The sequence below is a fragment of the Ictalurus punctatus genome, chromosome 10, assembly GCF_001660625.3.
Source record: "Ictalurus punctatus breed USDA103 chromosome 10, Coco_2.0, whole genome shotgun sequence".
NCBI classification, from domain to species: Eukaryota; Metazoa; Chordata; class Actinopteri; order Siluriformes; family Ictaluridae; genus Ictalurus; species Ictalurus punctatus.
Genome location: NC_030425.2, coordinates 24,857,977 through 24,882,268, shown reverse-complemented (window position 1 = coordinate 24,882,268; position 24,292 = coordinate 24,857,977). Strand labels below are relative to the sequence as shown.

Genomic DNA, 24,292 nt, shown 5'->3' with positions numbered 1-24,292 from the left:
CTGACGAAAGGAGAAGTCCTTTACTCATTCAGTAAATATTACACTCCTGAGATACCTGAGCAAAGGCGTGAGCAGTAATTAAGCAAACATATAAGACTAAACCTGCATGTCTGTGGCATTCAGTGACTGGAAGCAGGGTGGGAATTCATTTGCTGATGGCTTGTTCTGAAACAGGAGTGAATCTTCAGTCAAAAATGTCAACGAGAGTGTTAAGTATATTTGGATTATAATGGATTTGGATTGTAATGAAGGTAGAATTAGATAGCAGTTCTATTTTTGCTCTATTAGTTACACAATGACTGATTTTTTCAGTCTGGTATAGCGTTTAAAGATGAGATAGAGTTACTTAATTTTCAATGTTTGTTATTTACGTCACTTAGATTGACTTAATTTTCAATTGTTATTGTTTGAGCTAAACGCAATATAGCAATGCAGTGTGATAGCAGGATCTGACTTTTTGTAATTAAAAAAAAAAAAAAAAAAAAAAAAAAAAAAAAAATTGCAATTAGGTATGTTACAAAAGAGGCAACATTTGTCTCTCCAGGAAACTTATTGATAATTCTCTTATCCTTATCAACCAATTTCCAGGCAATCACTCTAAGATGGTTCTCGGTGCAGATGGACAGTAGCAACATTAATCTAGAGACTTTCAGGAGCAAGTGATTTGTTTTCGAGATGGCCAGAGGAATATCAGGTGATTCTGAAGACACAGTTTGCAGACGGAGCATAAAAGGAGACACCAAAACTCATGAGCATCCTCAATAAAGACAATTCTCCTTAGTAAAGATAATTAATGAGGATAAGTACCAGGCGTCCATGGTACTGCCAGTGGTGAGATCTCTTGGAGCTCAAGAACTTCCTGTATGTGGGCCAGGGAGTGCTTAGTGGATGTTAGAGAAAATGAATACCGGGAGATCATATATCATATCATCAAGGATCTACTTGCCCATTTGTTTTATTTACTTATTCATGCTTATTTATACATATTCCTATTTTCTGTGAGCAACCATACTTTCAAACAATAATATAAGAATACAATCACAAACTAGTTTTGTACTTGTGGATATGGAATGTTTACGAATAAATAAAACCTGTTTTAATTAAGAAGATTAACCTGTTGAATGCTTGGCCATATCCCAGGTGCCAAGGATTGGTGATTTGGGTGTTTCTTAAACAGCATCAAGTCTGGACCAGTTTACAGATGCCGTAATTTTGGCTTCTGCACAAGCTATACCATAAATAATACAACATACAGTTCAGTTTAGTTCAATTCAGTTCAATCCCTCATGTAGGACATGTATATGCTATAGTCAGTGATAAAGAATGGCATTTTCTCACTGTGAAAATTTCAGATTTAATGACACGTGACTATACAAAACAAACAGAAATGTACATCAGCAATCCTCACAAAATCCCAAAATGTACTAGATTAAAAAAAAACAAACACAAAACACTTAGGCACTTGCTGTTATAGGAAAATTATCAATGACTGGTTGGTGTGATGCATCCTGTTGTGAAGCACAATTACTGTCACCACTCTAAAGTTGATTATTTTCCTATAACAGCACATCAACATGTTTTAATCCTCTTAGACCACAAAAACAATGCGTCAACGATTACAATTCTTTATTAATTAAAGAATGACACCTCATACTGTTTAATCCATTTATAATTACAGTTAACAGCATCACTTATCGCTTACGTTACAACAGCTATGAGCTGTCGTTCACTCGCCAGCCTCTCTTTCTTCGCTCTCTTGAAGGTGGTCATGTTACAGTGAAACCGTGACACTCGCATTCCTGAAGACATGTCCCTGTGCAAGTTGTTACTATAAAAATGATAATAGATTATCATTAACGGGTGCATTAGTATAAACCTTGCAGCTGTATCTAGTGTCAGAGCTGCTATTATAGAAACAACTTCTGGCCAATCAGAATCAAGTATTCAACAATGCTGCAGTATTGAAAATATTTAATTTGTTACATCCTAGAGTATGTCACAAATTTGGCATACATGGTTTTTGTACTCAGTAATGCATTTTCTAATTTGTGGCTTGAAGCTGTGCAGTGGGTCGAAATATATTAATCGGTATGCAACTATAAACAGTTGAATGAATTAATTATTAACTAACCAGTTGGAATGGAAATAGCCTCTTAATTCTCTTAACTTCAAATAATAAAATTTAATTTAAAGCCATCTCTTTGTAAGAGATGTAGATCACGGCACTGTCTATGAAAAAGGCTATACAATAGGATTTCTTTCTGTATTTTCTAATTAAAATGATTTTTTATACGTTTGGCAGGCTCTTGGTGTTAAATTCTGCATTGCTGAGTCTAGGACTTGACTTAAAGGTGTTGTAATATGACTTAAAGGTTGTAATATGTAACGCTAGGATTCAATACAGGTGTCTTAAAATGATCATTACAACTTTGACACTAAATGGATAAACATTGTAAAAATAGTTTTTGGACACCCTGTATGTTGTGTCATCTTATGTAGTATTTTGTTAGACGTTGACAAATTTGTCTGCGTTTTTTGCCCATTAATGGCCTGACACTACAAAACTCAGCACACACTATGAAAATATGCTTGTGGTGAAAAGCCTCAGGTTAATATAGAATTAACCCAACCTAACCCTAATCACAATGTGGTTACTGAAGATGAATGAATGAAAGAACAAACACACGCCCTAAAGCGACAAGAAGTGGCTGCAGTCCTTCAAAATTTGCTTCCACCTCCAAGACGTCTCATCAGGAAGGAGCTTACCCTGTATTCCAACAGGGCAAATCTCCCTCTAAGGGAAAAATCTCCCTCTTAAACATGAGAAATTGAGTTTCAGATTGCTCTTCTGCAATTCAGTTGGTATGACAAAGATTCTAAATAATGGCAGTCCAATTCATTTTGCCTTTCAACTTCAAATGTCTCTCGATACCTGGACTACCTGTGGCCTAGATATTTTGGTGTATATACCAACACATCTAATCTACATGGGTGTTATCAAGCAGAGGGAAAAAACGAATTGAAAAACTATAACATGCGAAGCAAGGGTACTCTTCAACCAGGAACCAGTGAAAATGTACTGAACTGCTCAATATATCTAACTGTTATCATTTGATGTCAATGGTAGCCATGTGTACACTACCAGTACCTGTGTCTGTGTGTGTGTGTGTGGTCGGTCATGGGCTTGGCTGTGTCCTGACAACCTGTTCAGCAGGTTGTTTAAAGAAAAAAAAAAAAAGAGTATTATATACAGATCAGACTGACAAAACAATGTGTTGTGCAGTATCACTATACCTCGTGTGTGTATGCACAAGTGTGTGAACAAACAAGCAAAGTTCATTGCTTTGTTTTTTGACACAAAGATTCAAACCATAGTATTGTATGGAAGATAAACATCACAAATATCATCGATGTAGTCGATGAAACACTTGCCTGAACACAGACTAGAACGGTCTGTCGATTGAATCCATAGCTTTTTGATGACTTTTCCAAAACAGGACTTTATCTTGTGAATACTAATGACACTGGAGTTATGACTCCTTACATGGCGAGTTTTTGAAGTGAGACAACAGCGACATCTATTGGCGTCGCGTGGAATGGAAAATGTAAATTGGTTGACTTCATTATCTATCTATCTATCCATCCATATATATATATATATATATATATATATATATATATATATATATATATATATATATATATATATATATATATATATACACACACAGTACTATATTACCAAAAGTTTGTGGACACCTGAGCATCACACCCATATGTGCTTGTTGAACATCTTATTGCAGATTTATTCCCCCTTTGCTGTTACAATAAGCTCCACTCTTCTGGGAAGGCCTTCCACTAGATTTTGGAACGTGACTGTGGGGATTTGTGATCATTCAGCCAGAAGAGAATTAGTAAGGTCAGGCACTGATGTCAGTGGACGAGGCCTGGGGTGCAGTCAGTGTTCCAGTTCATCCCAAAGGTGTTCAGTAGGTCAGGGCTCTGTGCAGGACACTCAAGTTCTTCCAATCTAACCTTAACAAACCATGTCTTCATGGAGCTCACATTGTGTAGAGGGACACTGTCATGCTGAAACATGTTTGGGTCCCTTGATTCCAGGGAAGGGAAACTGTAACACTACAGCAGAAGACCACATAAAGTTCTGCTTCTGTCAGACAAGAACAAGAATCTGCAGCTATCATGGGCACAGTCTCACCTAAACTGGACAGTTGAAGACGGGGGGGGGGTGGGGGGGGGGGGGGGGTGACTGTACAGGTATATATATATATATATATATGTGTGTGTGTGTGTGTGTGTGTGTGAGAGAGAGAGAAAATTTATCATAAGCATGATTATTGTTACATTTAATTCAGATATAAGTAATAAATAAATAAATAAATAAATAAATAAATAAATAAATAATACAGAAAGCTTATTAGGTTGTGGTACCTAAGATTGTAACTATTAAATATCAAATATACAAATGGAAGGAATATAATTGTCATACAGTTTAGTTTAAACTGTAGCCAGGAAAGCAGGTACAATATTTGACACTTATAAACATTTGCTAAATTTAAGAAACATGATGAGAAAAATCACAACTTCCATCTTTCTTTAATTAGGAAATCTATCAGCTCCGGGTTTAATCCCAAACGACTAGCTAGTAAACATATAGTATACTACGTAGGGTGCCAAAGCCTGAGTATTTTATCACCCATGTAGTGCACTTGTAAAGGCATTTGGGATTCATCCACAGTGTTAGTCTTTGGCCAGGCCTGTTTCCGCACCACTTCCTTGTTTTTTTTTCATCTTTCACTTGGAGTTGAACTTAATGGTTGTGGAGTTCATGGAGCTTTCCGTGAAGTTTCTGCTTAACTTCCGTGCTTGCTAATGGTGCCTAGAGAACATAAAGAAAGTCGCAAACACTTCTATTTTTGCAGTTTATTTTTCTCCTGAGGTGCCAATACTACAAATCAGACGAAGTCACCCGCCCGAATCACTTCGGCTGGGCGGTTATAGTTAGTTAGCACGTCAGCTAGCTAACTAGCGTAAGAGGCGCTCTACTAAGTCTTTATACGTTTTGCCATTGAACAACACAATGGCAGATTCACATGGCAACGACAGGACGGACGACACTGAAGGTGCAACAGGTGGTGAAGGTAGGACCCAAACTGGGTGAAGAAATGTAGATGTGTATAAATATAAACCGTATGAAATCATCTGTTAACCTTGTGTTTTCCGGATAGCTTTTAGCTCGAGCCCGAGTTTTGACGTCATCGCTCGGTTCTCAGATTTAAATTGTGTCCATTTTAATGAAATATTTTATTTGTTGACCTTCAGATAGGACGAAGATTGAACGAATTTTGGTCAAATGTATAATGTACTAATGAATCAAATGACTAGCACACTTTTGAGGAATTTCCTCTGACGTCATCTATAGAGACTTGTCTGGCTCTACCTGGAAGGGGGCGGGATTAGGTGATAAGGTGGAATAGATGGCTAGAAAGAGAACTATCTGTTTGTGTATATATACATGTTTGTCTGTCTGTCTGTCTGTCTGTCTGTCTATCTATTTATCTATCTGCCTGTTTATATATCTCTGTCTATCTGTATCTATCTATATGTTTGTATCTATCTATCTATCTATCTATCTATCTATCTGTCTGTGTGTATCTACCTGTATCTATCCATCTATTTATTTCTGCATATCTATCTGTAATATGTCTGTATATCTATCTCTGTAGATATTTATCTGTGTGTGTGTATATATCATACATCTGATTCATAGTTTATCTTCAAAACAAAATTTCATAATTGTTTCCTCATAAACAATTTACAATATGACCTACACTTCACAACAGCTGCCATTAATTCATTCTTCAGTAACCGCTTTATCCTGTTCAGGGTCATGGCAGATCTGGAGCCTGTCCAAGGAACACCATAGTCTAAAGGGCAGAATACACTCTGGGTGAAATGCTGTTCTATAGCAGGGCACCATGCACGCACGCACATACATACACACACACACACACACACACACACACACACACACATACACATACATTCATACACTCATTAACACCTGGGGCCGTTTAGGCAGCCTCTCCGCCTGGCATGTTTGTGGGAGGAAATCAGAGGCAACTCACAAAACCATACGGCAAACCTGAGATCAGGATCGACCCGGAGACCTTGTTAGCTGTGAGATGGTATAGCTTCCCAGTGTGCCCACATGCAAACTCTGAAGTTAATTTATTGGAATATGCCTAATTAGTGCCTTAGTAACAGTCAGCATGTCTAATGTCTTACTTAAAGGGAACCCCGACTATGAAGACTTGTATGGCTTATTACATTAACATTTACATTTAGAGTTATTCACTTAGCAGACGCTTTTATCCAAAGCGACTTACAAATGAGAAAATACAAGCACAGTGATATATCAAGCAGAGGACAATACAAGTAATGCTACTATACAAGATCTATTAATGAGTTCTAGAAGAAGCACAATGTGCAGAGTAGCGGTGTAAGTGCTGTCGTGGATGAAAATGGCATGAAATAAACACGAGGGAGACCGAGTATGATTAACATGTAAGTTTATTGAGGTTCACAAAATAAGTATGAACAGCATGTAATTTTATCGAAAATTCACAGGACTGGTGGAAGTGTAATCCTGAGGGGATCGGTAGGGAGAAAACGGGATAAAAGGGGGGGCGTCCCGGGGACGTGGGATAGCCGGCCGAGGTGTAATGAGGAGAGTACTCGGGACTGGCAGGTGAGAAGAGGGAAGAATGGTCAGAGCCCAGATCAGAGAAGGTGACATCATCCTCAGACTGAAAGCTGGAGGGAGGGTCAAGCAGAGGGTCTGTCTGTGTAGAGGCATCAATACACACATTCGCGGGGTCGGGTTCTGTATCTGAGAGGTGGGGGAACCCTGCATTTCCATTTCCAGAGGGGGTGCAAAGAACGTCAAGTAGCACCTTGATGTCAGCAGTGAGATGCGTGAGCTGATATTGAGTGTTCAGATCCAAATCCAGCCACTGCAGTAAACGAGAGAAGGAAAAGTGTCTGGCACCTAGACACACAGAAGCGGTATTAGACAGATATTGATGAATTGGATTCACACTTTAAGATTAACACACTATGGTTTATTAGTCACAGAGAAATATAAGAGCGCTAAGGAAACGCACACACACAGAGGCAGACACTCTCACATAGTCAAGGTCAGGCATGCAGACATAACACACACACATGCCGCCACGCACACACATACAGAAGGAAAGCAGAACATTATAAATTTATAAGAATAATAAAAGGAGTATTAAGATATTATAAGGATAATATAAGGATTAGTAGGATATATAGGATACTATAAGGATAATATAGTGATATTATAAAGTAGGGAGTACAGTAAACCACTTGCAAGCAGTATAACCATATATAAAACAGAAATGTAGAGCAAATAAATTATAAACCAGAAATACAGAAAAATGTGAAAGAAACTTACTCATAATATACTTGGAGGTGGGGAAGAGTCTTGTCTAATGAGGAAAAGTCAGGAGTAATACAGACGAAGGCCTTAAGTTTTAAGAGAAAACCAAGAGGGGCCATTTATAAAGGTAGTTGAGTCACGTTGCACCTGCGAGATAACCGTGAGACCAAGGTCTCTCCGAAATGTGTCTCGTACCTCGTCTAAACCTAATGGTGTTTGGGAAAGGCTCTTTCCAAAACATACTGGTAATTTTGATAAGCCCTTTCTAAAACAGAATGGTATTTTTGATAAGCTCTTTCTAAAAAAATAATGGTATTATTTGTGTAGAACACTGTATAAATAACGGAGCCTCAGCTCCAGGTGTCAGATCACTTCTGAGAATTCTCATCGGTGTGGATCTCGTGTGGTGGAAATAAATCTGGAACCTTGCTTCTTCTCACTCACTGCTGGTGTCTTATTTTTCTCCAACTAGGTTTGCAGATATGAGTATTTACTTCTATGTTGAATCTTAAGTGTCTTTGGGTAATGGGCTAAATTTGAGCCAGCAGTGTAGCGGTGTAAGTGCGCAGAGTAGCGGTGTAAGTGCGCAGAGTAGCGGGGTAAGTGCGCAGAGTAGCGGGGTAAGTGCGCAGAGTAGCGGGGTAAGTGCGCAGAGTAGCGGGGTCAGTGCGCAGAGTAGCGGGGTCAGTGCGCAGAGTAGCGGGGTCAGTGCGCAGAGTAGCGGGGTCAGTGCGCAGAGTAGCGGGGTCAGTGCGCAGAGTAGCGGGGTCAGTGCGCAGAGTAGCGGGGTCAGTGCGCAGAGTAGCGGTGTAAGTGCGCAGAGTAGCGGTGTAAGTGCGCAGAGTAGCGGTGTAAGTGCTTGTATAAATCCGCTATACAAAATCACTCTGTCAGTTTTAAAAAAATAAAATAAATCCTTGCACTCGTAGATTGCCATTGCTGTTTACATCGCATTGCATTCTGGGTAGTGACTTCAGATGGTTGCAACGGTCTTGATTCTCCAGTGACCCTACGATATGTCTTCAGCCTTTTCAGTTTGAACCCGAGCATAACATAAGCGAGGAGGCTAATCTAGAAGACATTACTCAAAAAGTACATCAGAATGAAGACGATCGGAGGTGAAGTGGCGAGAGTGGGGCAAAATCCATGCTGTCTGTGTAGCAACAGCACGACTATGCCAACTGAGAGTGTTTGTTTTTCAAGATAAGCCTATGGATTAAACCAGGGGTGTCCAATCTTATCTGGAAAGGGCCGGTGTGGGTGCGGGTTTTCATTCCAACCAAGCTGAAGAGCAACCATATTTACATCATCGATTCAGAGTGCATTGCGCATGTCGCATAATGGCGGCCGCCGTAGCTTAAAGTATGCATTAAATATTAAGGATTTTTTAAGTAATGAACATATTTCATGTGTTTCGAACAACGTATTTTAGAAGGAGAGGGCAATTACTGCGTGTTAAGGCCAAGAAGTCTTCACAGTCGGGTTTCCTTTTAAGGCATGTAAGGTTCAAACAGAGTAAGACACTGAATAAGGACACCTATTACAATACCGATAATAGAAAACGAGGAACTTTTACAGACTTGGCGAAGGGTATAAAAAGAACGTTTTAATTGATTCTGTTACCAACAGTGTAAATGAGTAAATTCAGAAATGGAGTAAACAAAGACAACAGGGAACTTTAAAAAAAATAATAAAATAAATAAAATAAAGTATATAAATAAATATTGTTATCACAACACATACATTTGTCAAGTCCCCACTTGTTTTAGTTCACTCGAACACACTTTCTGCGCCTCATCGGCTCATTAAGAAGCTTTTCACGGTGTTAAAACGTGTGTTCAATTGTCGCAGCTAAGCTTTTTATTTGTCCTGTATTCTCTCTCATTCATTTTCTATGGAGACGGGTGAAAATCTGCACAGAGGACTATAGGAATGTGAGCGGAGCAAAGCAGGAAATCACAGCAGAATAAAACGATCATTTCTCAATCAATGCAAATGTGAAGCGAAAATTGCTTGCTTGCTACGTGTAAAGCCAGGCCAAGTCGGTGTAATACAAAATGTACAATGCGGTACCAAAAATCCCCTAAAGCCAATCCATGATTACAGCAACAAAAAGGGAAATTACACCCCCCCCTCCCCCCCGAGGGAAATAACTGTCTTCTCAGATTTCTAATTGAAATGCAGTTTTATAAATTTTTATAGGTGTTGGTAAGCAAACCTGTATCTTATGCTATCTTTCTTTTATTCATCAAAGTTCTTTTGTCCTTATATGTATTGTTCATGATTGTGGATTGGTTTAGAATTTGTAATCTTATGTAAAGCACTCAGATTTTGGACTCTTGAAAAGTGCAACATGAATAAGAATTGAATCATATTGAATATGAATTATGATTAAATTAGAAAGGTTTCACCATATGTTATTGTCATATCATCCAACCCTATTTCAAAACGAGTATAATCATTTAGCAAGACAATGGCAATATCTAATTCAGTCTAAATCAGTCTGTGCTGTCCTCACTACAGCTTTAGGGGTTTGGGGGTCTTTGGGGCTCTAACACCAACATGTATCACCTTACTGTTTTTTTTCTTTTTCTTTTCACTTTTAGTTAAATAATTCTTTTATATTTCAGATGTGATTGATGATAGGATCATGGAAGAAGGTGCCCTAGTACTAAGAGGGTACATTAACCCACTTACTGCACATTCACATATTTACATCTTTGACTATAGTTGCCTCACTGCTTATCCTGACTGTGGCTTGTTTTCACCTGAAGATATGTAATCGAGCGGATCACTACAGAGGACCCGGACATGCACGTCAGCGCCGTGGACCTCGGAGGAACAGCTAGTGAAGGAGATGATCCTCATGTTAAAGAAGTTGTAGATCAGCTTCTCAAGATCGCAGATGAGCTGAACCGGAATGCAGAGCTTCAACAGTAAGAAAAATTCTGTATTGTTACTGATGACTACAGTTACTCAGGAATGCAGTGTTACACCACCCCCCACTACAAACAAATGAAGTCGCATCCACCAATAGCAGCACCTGTTTGTGCATATCAGTAGGTTGTGTGCCTGCCATAAAAGTGGATAAAGTTTGTCGGTAGACTTGGAGGTTGCCTTTTGTGTTTCATGACCAGGCAGAACACAATACAGACACTCCCATGCTCCAGGACGAACTGTAGGCTGCACACGGTCAAATCTGTGTGTGACTTGTTCAACGAGTCTGATGGAACTCTGAAACACAGGAGTTGTTTGTGTGTGATTATCTGCATGCAGTCAGTGGAAGATTGGGCTCGAATTCACAGCAACAATCTCAACACCATAGTGGGGTACTATATTGTACAATAAGGCACTCCTGTTGGTGTATGTGACTCATTCTTTGCGCTATTTGAATCTATTTGATCATGAATTGCTCTTGGCCCACTTTGTAAGAGAAGGCACCACCATAACCATCAACAATTTGCATTTTTTCATGTTCTTTTAAAATTGGCACAATCTAAACTCCTTATAAGACCATGGTCATTTGTCACATAGGATAAGGTTAAAAAGTTCACATTTACCACAATGTACTTTGCTCACTTAGGGTACGTTTACACGACAACAATGTACTAAAAACGGAACTAAGAAAAAAAACTTGCGTTTTTGAAAAGTTTCGCATACAGACGACAACATGGGGACAGTGGTGACTTGGGTTGGCTCTGGGATACTGATCAGAAGGTCGGGGGTTCAGGCCCTAGCACTGCCAAGCTGCCACTGTTGGGCCCTTGAGCAAGGCGCTCCAGGGGTGCTGTATCGTGGCTGACCCCAGCTTCCTGACACGCTGGGGTATGCGAAGAAAAGAATTTCACTGTGCTGTAATGTGTATGTGACCAACAAAGACTCTTATCATTAACATTGTCAAAACGATCCCCGTTCACACGGATCCAGGAAACGACTAAAAAACGCTGTATTATGCATGCCAGGCCAGTAGGTGGCGAGGTCACTTTGTAAAGAAACACTACGCGCCTGCGCACATAAACGTTCACGTTGACGTGTCTGCCATATTGATCCAGGAAAGACTGCCGTATAAACAAAAACAAGTGAACGGGGCAGCTGCGGTTTTTCTGGATAAAAAACACAATAACGTTTGTTTCTCAAACCATTTCAACGGTTTATGATCTACGTGGAGTACAAAAAAAGGTCTGTCTAGGTTACTTACAATCTCGATAGTTAGACGTGGAAAATTATTCACTGTCATAAGGAATTGTGAGAACTCGCGCTTGTCAATGCTGAGACGTCCCTAATATAATATAATTTAATGTACATGAAATATGCACAAAGGTTTTTTCATTGTGGAAATGGATTTCTCTGTTTTCAACCCCATCTTTTAGCTTTTCTTGAGCTCCAGGTCAGAATTCTGTTAACACAAAATTTTTAAAAAGTAAGTATTTAAAATATATATATTATATATACAGTATCTCGCAAAAGTGAGTACACCCCTCACATTTTTATAAATATCTGATTATATCTTTTAATGTGACAACACTGAAGAAATGACACTTTGCTACAATGTAAAGTAGTGAGAGTACAGATTGTATAACAGTATAAATTTGCTGTCCCCTCAAAATAACTCAACACAGCCATTAATGTCTAAACCGCTGGCATCAAAAGTGAGTACACCCCTAAGTGAAAATGTCCAAATTGGGCCCAATTAGCCATTTTTCCTCCCCGGTGTCATGTGACTTGTTAGTGTTACAAAGTCTCAGGTGTGAATGGGGAGCAGGTGTGTTTAATTTGGTGTCATCGCTCTCTCACTCCCTCATACTGGTCACTGGAAGTTCAACATGGCACCTCATGGCAAAGAACTCTCTGAGGATCTGAAAAAAAGAATTGTTGCTCTACATAAAGATGGCCTAGACTATAAGAAGATTGCCAAGACCCCGACACTGAGCTGCAGCACGGTGGCCAAGACCATACAGCGGTTTAACAGGACAGGTTCCACTCAGAACAGGCCTCGCCATGGTCGACCAAAGAAGTTGAGTGTACGTGCTCAGCGTCATATCCAGAGGTTGTCTTTGGGAAATAGACGTATGAGTGCTGCCAGCATTGCTGCAGAGGTTGAAGGGGTGGGAGGTCAGCCTGTCAGCGCTCAGACCATACGCCGCACACTGCATCAAATTGGTCTGCATGGCTATCGTCCCAGAAGGAAGACTCTTCTAAAGATGATGCACAAGAAAGCCTGCAAACAGTTCGCTGAAGACAAGCAGACTAAGGACATGGATTACTGGAACCATGTCCTGTGGTCTGATGAGACCAAGATAAACTTATTTGGTTCAGTTGATGTCAAGCGTGTGTGGCAGCAACCAGGTGAGGAGTACAAAGACAAGTGTGTCTTGCCTACAGCCAAGCATGGTGGTGTGAGTGTCATGGTCTGGGGCTGCATGAGTGCTGCCGGCACTGGGGAGCTACAGTTCATTGAGGGAACCATGAATGCCAACATGTACTGTGACATACTAAAGCAGAGCATGATCCCCTCCCTTCAGAGACTGGACCGCAGGGCAGTATTCCAGCATGATAACAACCCCAAACACACCTCCAAGACAACCACTGCCTTGCTAATGAAGCTGAGGGTGAAGGTGATGGACTGGCCGAGCATGTCTTCAGACCTAAACCCTATTGAACATCTGTGGGGCATCCTCAAATAGAACGTGGAGGTGCACAAGGTCTCTAACATCCACCAGCTCTGTGGTGTTGTCATGGAGGAGTGGAAGAGGACTCCAGTAGCAATCTGTGAAGCTCTGGTGAACTCCATGCCCAAGAGGCTTAAGGCAGTGCTGGAAAATAATGGTAGCCACACAAAATATTGACACTTTGGGCCCAATTTGGACATTTTCACTTAGGGGTGTACTCACTTTTGTTGCCAGTGGTTTAGACATTAATGGCTGTGTATTGAGTTATTTTGAGAGGACAGCAAATTTACACTGTTACACAAGCTGTACACTCACTACTTTACATTGTAGCAAAGTGTCATTTCTTCAGTGTTGTCACATGAAAAGATATAATCAAATATTTACAAAAATGTGAGGGGTGTACTCTGTGTGTGTGTGTGTGTGTGTGTGTATAAATATATACACACATACTGAAAAAAATCGAAATAGTGAGTCAGTCTGCTTTCTGTATTTTATTAGCAATAAAAGGATACAGATATGCTCAAACAGACAATTACAAAGATAATTATAAGATTTTAAATACCCTTTGTCTGTGTAGATGTGGGTTAATAATGTGGGGTATGTAACAAATTCGTCTCTGCTGATTGTAGTTGTGATGCAGTAAATCTACACTTTGCTGGAGAAGAGTCAATAAACTCGAAATCTTAAGCAGCACAAACACATGTAGTCATCGCCATCGTATTTTTGAAGTACTCGCGCGCATGAACACGTAATACGCGTGCACATGACGTCATTCACAGATTCCAGTTTTTGTATGTTTACACGGAGACGATAACGGCATCACTTTCAAAAGCTTGCAATTTGAAACCTTTTTGAAAAGTTTGTGTTTTCAGGCTCCAAAGCGCCGTTGTCGTTAGGGCTGGGTATTTCGACCAATTTGGTGATTCGATACTTATTTATATGATTTTGATTTGATTCAATATCGATTAGCTATCGATATTTCATTAAAAATGTTAGTTTTGCAGACATGGAGTCCATATTTTAATATAAATGCTGGTAACTGAATCCCTCCTACTTAGCTATATTAGTGAAATACACATTTACTTTAACAATAGGGCCCACACAATTATGTTTAATAACATTTCACTTTTACTTTGAGTAACATTGTAACAAGAAATCATAAATGTGTATACAATGCACTCAAGGTAAGCACAAACTGCACACACATTATATATATATATATATATATATATATTTATTTATTTATTTATTTATTTAATTAACAGTTTGAAACAACGTTTAAAAATTAAGTTTTCAAAATTGAAAACATGAAAGATGGCGACATCTTCAGGACAAGAGGCAAACTACAGATAATATTCACATCCTCTCAAGCATATTAAGAAACGATTCGGGGATTCCCGAATCAATATCGTTTCCTTCAATTGAATAGGAGAATCGATATTTCTTTACCCATCTCTAGTTGGAAAAAAGTTTTCCGTTTTTAGTTGAAAATATCGTGTGAACGGGCCCTTAAGCCCCAAACTCCTCTTCAGTAACCGATTTACTCTGCAGCTGAACATGGTTGTAGAAGAGCGCTAATTGCCTTTTTCCATGAAATGAGCTCACAGACACCCATGATTGGTTAAAGAGACGACAGCAGGATCAGTTAAAGCTCTCTTAGACCCCCAGCATCACCAGGAATCTCTTTTCCTAACGATAGGGTGAAATATTTTCTGTTGCACTAATCATCTTTGCGAATGTTTAGATATTTTAGTGCTTCTAGTCTCATTGTTTTCCTATTTCAGGTTCATGTATTAAAATTGCCGATGGGTTAAATGTTGTGTTTTGATGTAATTTGAGAGTTTTTCAAAAAATCCAGAATTATGATATTAAAAAAAAAGCAACAAACTGGCTATATTCCTTTTCTGAAATTGTAACAAGATGATCTAAAGTCAGCACAGTATGTTGAACATGACCATATGTTTATCTCTGGACAGCCTCATCAACACTGTGCAGGCGAACTGTGCTCAGGAGGTGTTCACGACTGTGGCCAAGAGCATCTTTTCAGACGGCATTAACTGGGGGCGAATAGTGGCTCTCTTTCATCTGGCCTATCGGCTCATTTACAAGGTAAAACATTCCTGCGTTTTGAAAGTTCTAATAACATGAGGGGAAATACAGTCCGATTGATGTTAAATGGCCAAATTCCTGGTTTGATTTTAATTAAAATGGATGTAAGTCTAGCGACACTGCTGGCTAGGTCGCATGAGAGAGGTGTCCAACATTATTAACAAAAAAATCTTGGTAGACAAAAGAATATTTAACACAAATACCCAATTATACATCAATGGACATGAGTGCCCCCCCCAAGATGTGTGCAAACAACTATAATAAGTATCTCTTTAATTTTTGACAAACCACCATTTCTATTCTATTGGCTAACAAAACCAGGTCGAAGTTCACCTAGATAAAGTTGGGGCGAGGTTTAATGATCTTCTAATATGCACATTCTGCATCCTTCCCTGTTTACTGAATTTGCTTTTCTGACCACTGGTCCACTGATGTATCTGAGAACGCAGAAAAGTATCAGTAGCAAGGGGTCAGAATCATAAATGCTAAAGTTAAATGATCGATGTTGGAACGTCTGATTAAAGTCTTATTTTACTTTTTCAGTGATGTTGAAAAATGATTCCTTTAATTAACAGGAATGATTGTGGTATGGTTGCTATATTTATTTATATATATATATATATATATATATATATATATATATATATATAGCATTTAGTGGGTCAAATGAGTTCTACTTTATATATACACCAAAGGAGAACTAAGGTAAGTTTAAAATGTATGTATTTATTTATTTATTTTAGAGAAATTTGTCCAAATAAGAGCAAGTACCATTGCCTTGAAATAACCCCGTAATTGTTCCCACATGTTTATCGGTGGTAGTGATACAGGAAATTGACTGTGCACAGACTATAGAAGCTACTGGAAAGACTCAGCTCTCTCTTCTCTCCTCCCTCAGGCACTGACTCAAAACCACTTTGAAATCATCAAGAACATCATTAGCTGGGTATTGCAGTTTATCAGGGAACACATTTCCGCCTGGATCAGACAACAAGGAGGATGGGTAAGTGGTTGGTATGCGCGTGTGTGTGTGTGTGTGTGTGTGTGTGTGTGTGCGCGCACAAATGCTTTCTGGCCACCCATACAGAGCCACACAGGTCGACTCAGACACAGGCCACCACACACAGAGGTACGCCCACTAGAGTGTCAGTGAGCATAGAAGCACAAACTCTGACGCATTCCATACACACGCATTCTGTAAAGCACATTACACACACATGTATAGTGTATATAATAAACACATTCTAGCTTTTTACATGAAATGGAAATCAAATGCAAAAGTCACGTGTAAACGGCACGGATTCGTGTGGGGGTCAGCTTGGCAGACGATGATTCAGCACCCTGCAGCCGGCATTATCACTGCAGAGACTAATTACCGCTAATTTACGGTAATGTACACACACACACGCAGTAAGAGGGAGGGTGGTTGTCATCATAACAATTACTACAGACAGACAAAAGTAGTCCGAGGGCGGCCGAATTTGTAGCTTTGCTTTACGTGTTCAGCGTATCTCATTTTGCATCTTGAGTCTTTCGCTCGGATGTTTGTGCGACGGTGTCCAAAGGCCATCATTACAGCACAGTGAGGTGCGGTGAGCATGTGTGGCGCAGAAGCTCCTCCAGACCTGGTAGGAGTCCGCCGGCGAGTTTTTTATAGCTCAGACGTGATCATAAAGGCCGTAGTAAGCGCGGTCCGGGGTTTTTCGACTTCAAACGGCCCGGCGTCATGGAGCATGCTGTGGTTTACACTACTAAAATTAAGGGGCCTCAAGTGAACATGTGACCGTGCTTCAGTATGAGTGTGAGAAAGTACGATGAAGGCGTGCGCAGGTGGAGAAGGACATGGCTACAAACATCGGTGGGTTTTTTTATGGAATGCACTATCTGCTTAAATGAGGGAACGTATAAATGAACCCACATTTCCCGGTAAACTTCATTACATTTATTTAGATTTGGGAAAACAGTTTAAGGGGAACACCACAACATTAATAACCTTGTAACCTTTAAGTTCATAAGGCCAAAAATGTAAGACCTCCATCCTGAAATTTTAATAATAATAATTAAAAAAAGGAATAGATTAACTCTGACTGGTTACAAAGCACTGACATTGGAGACTCCTTCTAAATATGATAAATAAACGTGTCCTCATTGGAAACAATTACATTTTTACAATTTAAATATTTTTTTCCCCTAAGCTGTCCCCTATTATGCGACTGTTACCAACCAGGGAGGGTGAAGGCTAACATGCTTCCTCTGAGACATGTGAAGCGAGCCAGCTGCTCATTCTGCATCATATGGCTGCGCAACAGACTCTGAGGAAAGCGCCATCTGCGTTAATCCTCATACGTGAGCTCACAGATTCTCACAATTGGCTACTGTCACTGTGATTGACGAGAGAGAAAGTATGACAGCATGGCCAATTTTCGTTTCCTTGGGTGGCTGTTGTATGGTCGTGCAGGGATGTTTTAATCCACTTATTTGGCGCATTTGCCTTGTGGCAGGCTCTACTATCTGAGCTGTATCTATAGAAAATTACATTTATTATTAGAATTATCAAAATCTATACGCTACGGTAAATCAGAATCAGGAATTCAACATTGATGCAGTAAAAGTAAGAACTGATGCAGGGTAAAGAACTTAAATGCAGCTGTTCTTTGCTGTGGTTTGTGGTGGAAGGAAAAAGGATGTACAGTGCTGCTTGAAAGGTTGTGAATTTTAGAAATAGAAATTTCTATATTTCTGCATAAATATGGCCTACAACATCAGATTTCATCAAGTCCTACAAGTAGATAAAGATAACTCGGTTAAACAAATAAGACAAATATATACTACTTGGTCATTTATTTATTGAGGAAAATAATCCAATATTTCATATGAGAGTGGCAAAAGTATGTGAACTTTTACTTTCAGTATCTGGTGTGACCGCCTTGTGCAGCAATAACTGCAACTAAACGTTTCCAGTAACTGTTGATCAGTCCTGCACGTCGGCTTGGAGGAATTTTAGCCCGTTCCTCGGTACAGAACAGCTTCAACTCTGGGATGTTGATGGATTTCTTAATTAATTTCTCATTTAAACCAGAAGTTCTGTTTTGTAATCACATAAGGACTAATCACATTTGGACTCATCTGTTCAGAAAATATTGTTCCAATAGACTTCTGGCTTGTCCATGTGCTCTTTAGCAAACTGCAGATGTGCAGCAATGTTCTCTTTGGAGAGCAGTGGCTTTCTCCTTCCCACCCTGCCATGCACACCATTGTTCAGTGTTCTCCTGATGGTGGATTCATGTACGTGAACATTAGCCAATGTGAGAGAGAACTTTAGCTGCTTAGACCTTACCCTGGGTTCCTTTGTGACCTTGTGGACTATTACTCTGACTATTGCCCTTTGAGTGATCTTTGTTGGTCGACCACTCCTGGGGAGGGTAACAATAGCTTTAAATTTCCTAATATCTGTCTGACTGTGGATTGGTGGAGTCTAAACTCTTTAGAGATGGTTTTTTAACCTTTTCCAGCCTCATGAGCTTCAACAACTCTTTTTCTGAGGTCCTCAGAAATTTCCTTTGCTCATGTCATGATACACTTCCACAAACATGTGTTGTAAAGATCAGACTTTGATAGATCCCTGTTCTTTAAATTAAACAGGCCGCTCACTAACGCCTGATTGTCATCCCATTGATTGAAATCACCTGACTGAAATCTCACCTTTAAATTATACTGCTAATCCTAGAGGTTCACATACTTTTTGCCAGTCACAGATATGTAATATTGGATCATTTTCCTCAATAAATAACTGATCAAGTATAATATTTTTTGAGCTCTCTGTCTACTTCTAGGACTCGTGTGAAAATCTGATGATGTTTTAGGTCATTTATGCAGATATATAGAAAATTCTAAAGGGTTCACAAACTTTCAAGCACCACTGTATATGTGTTCAACACTTCTTGTATGAGGTGAGTTGCTTGAACAACAATTAAAGGTAACTGTCCAGGTTGATCTTCCTGTCTTCTTTACCTTACTAAAGTCTCTCCCACTGTGGTCACTGTAAATGACTCAAAAAATATTAGACTTCTTTTGCTCTCAGGAAGACTGCTGATATTTACGTTGTCCTGTTTTGCAGGGTGGTGTTATCCGCAGTGTGTCAAGATGGCGCTCCGTGTCCATCATTGCAGCAGTGGCGTTCATAGCTGCTGCCGTATACTGGAGAAGAACTCGTTGACCGGAGTCACTAATTTGTACATGTGAGGAAATGATCAGAAGCAAATAACTGCTGATGTTTAACAAATGCGGCGAACCAAATGATCATGATGATTGGCACATATCAGATCAATTAGCGAACTATAAAATAGTGAGGAATAAAAGCGTCAACTTCTTTTGAGATTGTTCTCAAATGTTGTGTGTTTATACTGTAATGCAACAAGTCACAACTATTTATGAACAACACTGTGGGATTTTTAAAATTTTATTTTTTGACACTCCACTACATTTGTAGCAATCCATTTGTCCTCAGCAGCTCTTCGCTTTATATTAAGTGCCATATCTTCCACCCCTACCTCCAACTGGTGAAATATCTGACAGCAGTTTATCAAATGATTTTAAATGAGTTTTTATAGTGGACCATGTAGTACTTGCGTTTAAAAAAAAAAAAAAAAAAAAAAAAAAATTAAAAAAAAAAAAAAAACTCTTGTCGTCAGATTTTAAACTGTTTAGAATGTCTTGTTTATAACTCTTGACCTGTCTAGATTGCAGGAATGTTTACACTTATTACTATGCAGGGCAGCCCATGACGAAGAAAATGTAATTTGCCAGCTCAAACATTTAGAGGAGAAAAAATTCTGTGTGATTAAACTTAAAAACAATAAATTAATCACTGCTTTATTGCTTATGTAAAATGTAAAAAAAACTTTTCTGTCAGATTACTGGGACTGAAGTTTTAAAACTGTTTGTAGCTATCAGCTGAAGCTGCTGTATCTATATGCAGCCTGTATGTGACGTTTGAATAAGTAAAAAGTAAATGAATTTGTATATTAAGGTGTGGGTATGGTATGGATGAAAAATTAGAAACAAAGTTATTACTGTATACAAAGTGTTTTTTTATTTTTTCCTCCATCGTGAATTCAGGGAAATTGTACTCAGCCTTTGTTTACATCAAAATAAATGTGATCAGGTGTCATTCTGATTGTGTTATTCTTATTGTGTTCTTTTAAATCGATGATGTTTTCACGGTTAGCACGTTTGCCTCGCACCTCTGAGATTGGGGCTTTGATTCCCGTCTCTACGCAGTGTCTGTGGAGCTTGCAGTGCCTGAGGGTCTTCCCCTGGTTACTTCAGTTTCATCGCCCAGTCCAAAGACATGCATTGTAGACTGATTGGCATCGTTAAATTGTCCGTAGTGTGTTAATGGGTGTGTGATGTGTGTGCGATTGTGCCCTCCGATGGATTGGCATTGAAATTCCAGCTTCGTCAGCATGGTGTGTGAATTCTGGCTCTGATAGTTCTTCAACCTCAGCTACCTCACTCAAGAGACATGCATGGGAATGTTTGTTTGTACCTGGTCATGATATTTTCTGATGAATTTATTTGGTCCTGCTTTCCAACATATAAACTAGTAGCCTAATTAAAACCAGTGACACCCTGATAAGGCGATTACTAAGGATGAACGAATGATGCAGTCTTTCTTTGTTTCATATCTGACTACTCGCTTGTTCCCACATGGAAGTAAAAACATCCTGCTGTTGTGACTTTTTTTTGTAGTGAAATCTGACCTGATGCACACCTCTAGTCTGAACCAGATGCCCTGTTATCCTTTCTGGCAAGCTTTCTAAAAAAATAAAAATAAAAACAGTGTGTGTCCTATTTGTATCTGTATCTGGTTAGAACACAAGGCAAGCTTCACAAAGTAGCTTAATGCCCGATAAATACCATGCGCACCTCAAACCCCCACAACTTTACTCATGCAATTCTCTCGAGCATGGTGTCTGCTTCAAGGCCACTAGTGCCTCTAACACGACAAATCAATTCCAACTAGAAGGAAAGAGAGCAGCGAACAGTGGTGGGTTGCTCACATGTATTGTTTAATCTTTCCCTGTTGTAATTGGAACCACACATATTCAAGTGGGAAAAGGCTCTGCGTCGTGTCCACAGGTCCATTATCCTTGTGGGCCACTAGAAAGAGACTCCATGTGTTTGTGAGAGCGGCAAGGAAGCAGTTTCCTCCTTCCTCCTGTCTCTCCTCAGCTCAGCCACCCCACAGCTCAGCAGCAGTCTCTTAAACCAAAGCATATGGGTCTGAGATTGGGTTTGAGGGAGGTCTATGCGTGCTAAGGGTTTAGTCATGGCACATAGCCCTTAGGCTGCTAATCATTAATAGCCTAAATACAGTCAAATTTAAAATTCTATAGCATGACCTGAAACCTATTATTAAAATGACTGAGCAAGATGGTAATTGTGGTGCCATTAGTGTCACACTGATATATATTTACAAATATGTATGTGAATAAAGGTAAACAGCATTTTTCTTGTCTAAACCCACTATAACTGCAATTGTACTTGAAATATAATAATAATAATTGTTATTATTATACTTTGGAAATCGCATTATTTTTTGCATTAATGTGTGAGGAAACAACTTTTTCCATGAGTCATCATTATAAGTTTTGAAAAATCTACATTTTAGTTCCAGACATGAACACATGAAATATTTTGAAAATTCGACAAGTCACATGGACTGGCACCCTGTCCAGGGTGTACCCCGCCTTGTGCCCGATGCTCCCTGGTATAGGCTCCAGGGTCCCCGTGACCCTGAAAAGGAGTAAGTGGTTGAAGATGGATGGATGGATGGACAAGTCACATGTTCAACAGAACATTACATCGTCCAGATTTCCTGAAGATCATGAGAAGAAAAGTAAGCTCTCATTATTTTCAGTAATATTGATTAATAAGCTTACTGAAAAGTACAGCCGTCTTACCCATATTATAGATTGAAAAGTAAATCCTTAATATCCTGATGGTATTAGCTTGGATGCTAGTTAGCCACATTTTGTGCATGTGCTAAAAAAAAGAAGAAAAAAAAGCAACAACAACAAAAGGAAACTCAAGCCTGTTACTAATTTAAGAACAAAATACAGCCTGTTGGTGAAGAAAACTTGTACTTGAAAAGTGATTGTTACCTGTAATTATATAATTGGTTCAGTTACATAGTTTTAATTGACTAGTACTTAGATGTAGTGATTGTCTTTAACCACAAGATGTCAGGTTCAACACAATAAAATTGTCCACACTTTGTAGGAGTCATGGAGCCATGGAGAAAGCTCTCATTACCTGTTGGGGTCATAGGTCACACACCACTATTGATCTGAAAATGAGTGCGTGCAGTACAGTATTTCTCTGTATTGCCTCATGCCTTTGCATCTGCTCTAAAATAGATATCTTATTAGGCTACAAAGCGAATTGTCCATAGGCATGTGGTCATTAGCCATTTCACAGCTTTCAAAAAGAACAAGCTTGATATTATTATTCTAGAATGAGCAATATCCCCAGAGTTAGTGTCATGAAATTCATCTTTATTCTTGGATTTCTTGAATGAACAGGGTTTAATCTCCGTACAGCTTGGCTCAACCACACTCAAAACCAACCAGAACAGTCAGAAATCTTGGGGTGACTTTCGATGACAGCTTGATGGTTACAGAACACATTTCAACAACTGCACGATCCTGTAGGTTCATTCTGTACAACATCAAGAAAATCAGACCCTATTTCACCGAATAGGTGAACACAGCTACTAGTCCAGGCTCTTGTCATCTCAAAACTGGACTACTGCTATGCACTACTCTCAGGCCTCTCTATCAAACCCCTTTAGATAATTCAGAATGCAGCAGCAAGCCTCATTTTCATCAGTCCAAAAGGTCCCGTATCACACCCCTCTTCATCTCCCTCCACTGGCTTCCTGTAGCCGCCCGTATCAAATTCAAGGCCCTGATGCTCACATACAAGACCTTGTCTGGAACAGCACCCCCCCTACCTCAACACTCTCCTTGAGGTTTACGTTTACCTCGTGCAACCTGTGATCAGTTAACGACCGACGCTTAGTAGTGCCTACTCAGCGTGGCTCAAGGGCCCTTTCCAGAAACTTCACACTGTCTGTACCTCAGTGGTGGAATAAACTTCCAACCGCAATCCGGACAGCAGAATCTGTCAATATCTTAAAAAAAACTTCTAAAGACCCACCTCTTCCGTGAACACTAACCCCTAACTTGCCAACTCCATCCAACCCCAACCCCCCCATTATGAAAAAACTATAAAAATTACTCTGGCTCTTACACCTCTACTCTGCTCACTTTGCTTCTCTAGAAATCAATTATACATCTTTTATGGTAGCACTACTTGTATTGTTCTCCGCTTGATATATCACTTTGCTTGTATTTCCTCATTTGTAAGTCGCCTTGCAAATCTAATGCAAGTATTACCTATTATATCGCACTGATGTTGAATTCTTTATTCTGATTGGTCAGAAGGTATTGATTAATTTCCTATAACAGCAGCTCTGACAGTAGTTGGGGATGCAGGGTTTATATTAAAGCGCTCAATTCTACAATATTGTTGTTTCTATGATTACAATTTACAGGTAATAGTTGATTGGGCGAGGTTTTCAGTAAGGAGCATGTTTTGGGCCATAGGAAAGTCTTCAGGACAGAGCACGTTTTGCTTTTCGGGTTCTCAGGGACATAAAAAGCTGTAACCGCTCTCTTATTAACTTCAAAAGAGAGTATAAAAGGCTGGTGAGTGAATGACTGTTTATAACTCTTATAACATTACACAACAAAACTATAAATGGATAAAAAGTATGAAGTGTCATAATTGAAAAAATAATCATTGTTGGCAAATTGCTATAGTATAAGAAGGATAATAAACTTCGGATGATTTGAAATGATTTGAAGGTGGATTCAGTAATAAGGTTGTACACAACTTTGCCCTCTATGATGTTATTCAATGAGGCTGCTGTGATTCATATAAGTGTTTGTTTATGTGCTAA

The 24,292-nt window shown here is 39.3% G+C and overlaps 1 protein-coding gene across 1 annotated transcript; it reads left to right on the top strand.

Moving 5' to 3' along the window:
* Positions 1–4,768: 4,768 nt before the first annotated feature.
* On the top strand, positions 4,769–20,440 carry zgc:153993 (Bcl-2_like domain-containing protein). The gene is made up of 6 exons (XM_017478049.3): positions 4,769–5,159; positions 10,117–10,165; positions 10,261–10,422; positions 15,132–15,264; positions 16,163–16,267; positions 19,382–20,440. Exons 1-6 carry the CDS (start codon positions 5,099–5,101, stop codon positions 19,478–19,480), a joined length of 609 nt encoding a protein of 202 aa, XP_017333538.1. The 5' UTR covers positions 4,769–5,098; the 3' UTR covers positions 19,481–20,440.
* The last annotated feature ends 3,852 nt before the right edge of the window (positions 20,441–24,292 follow it).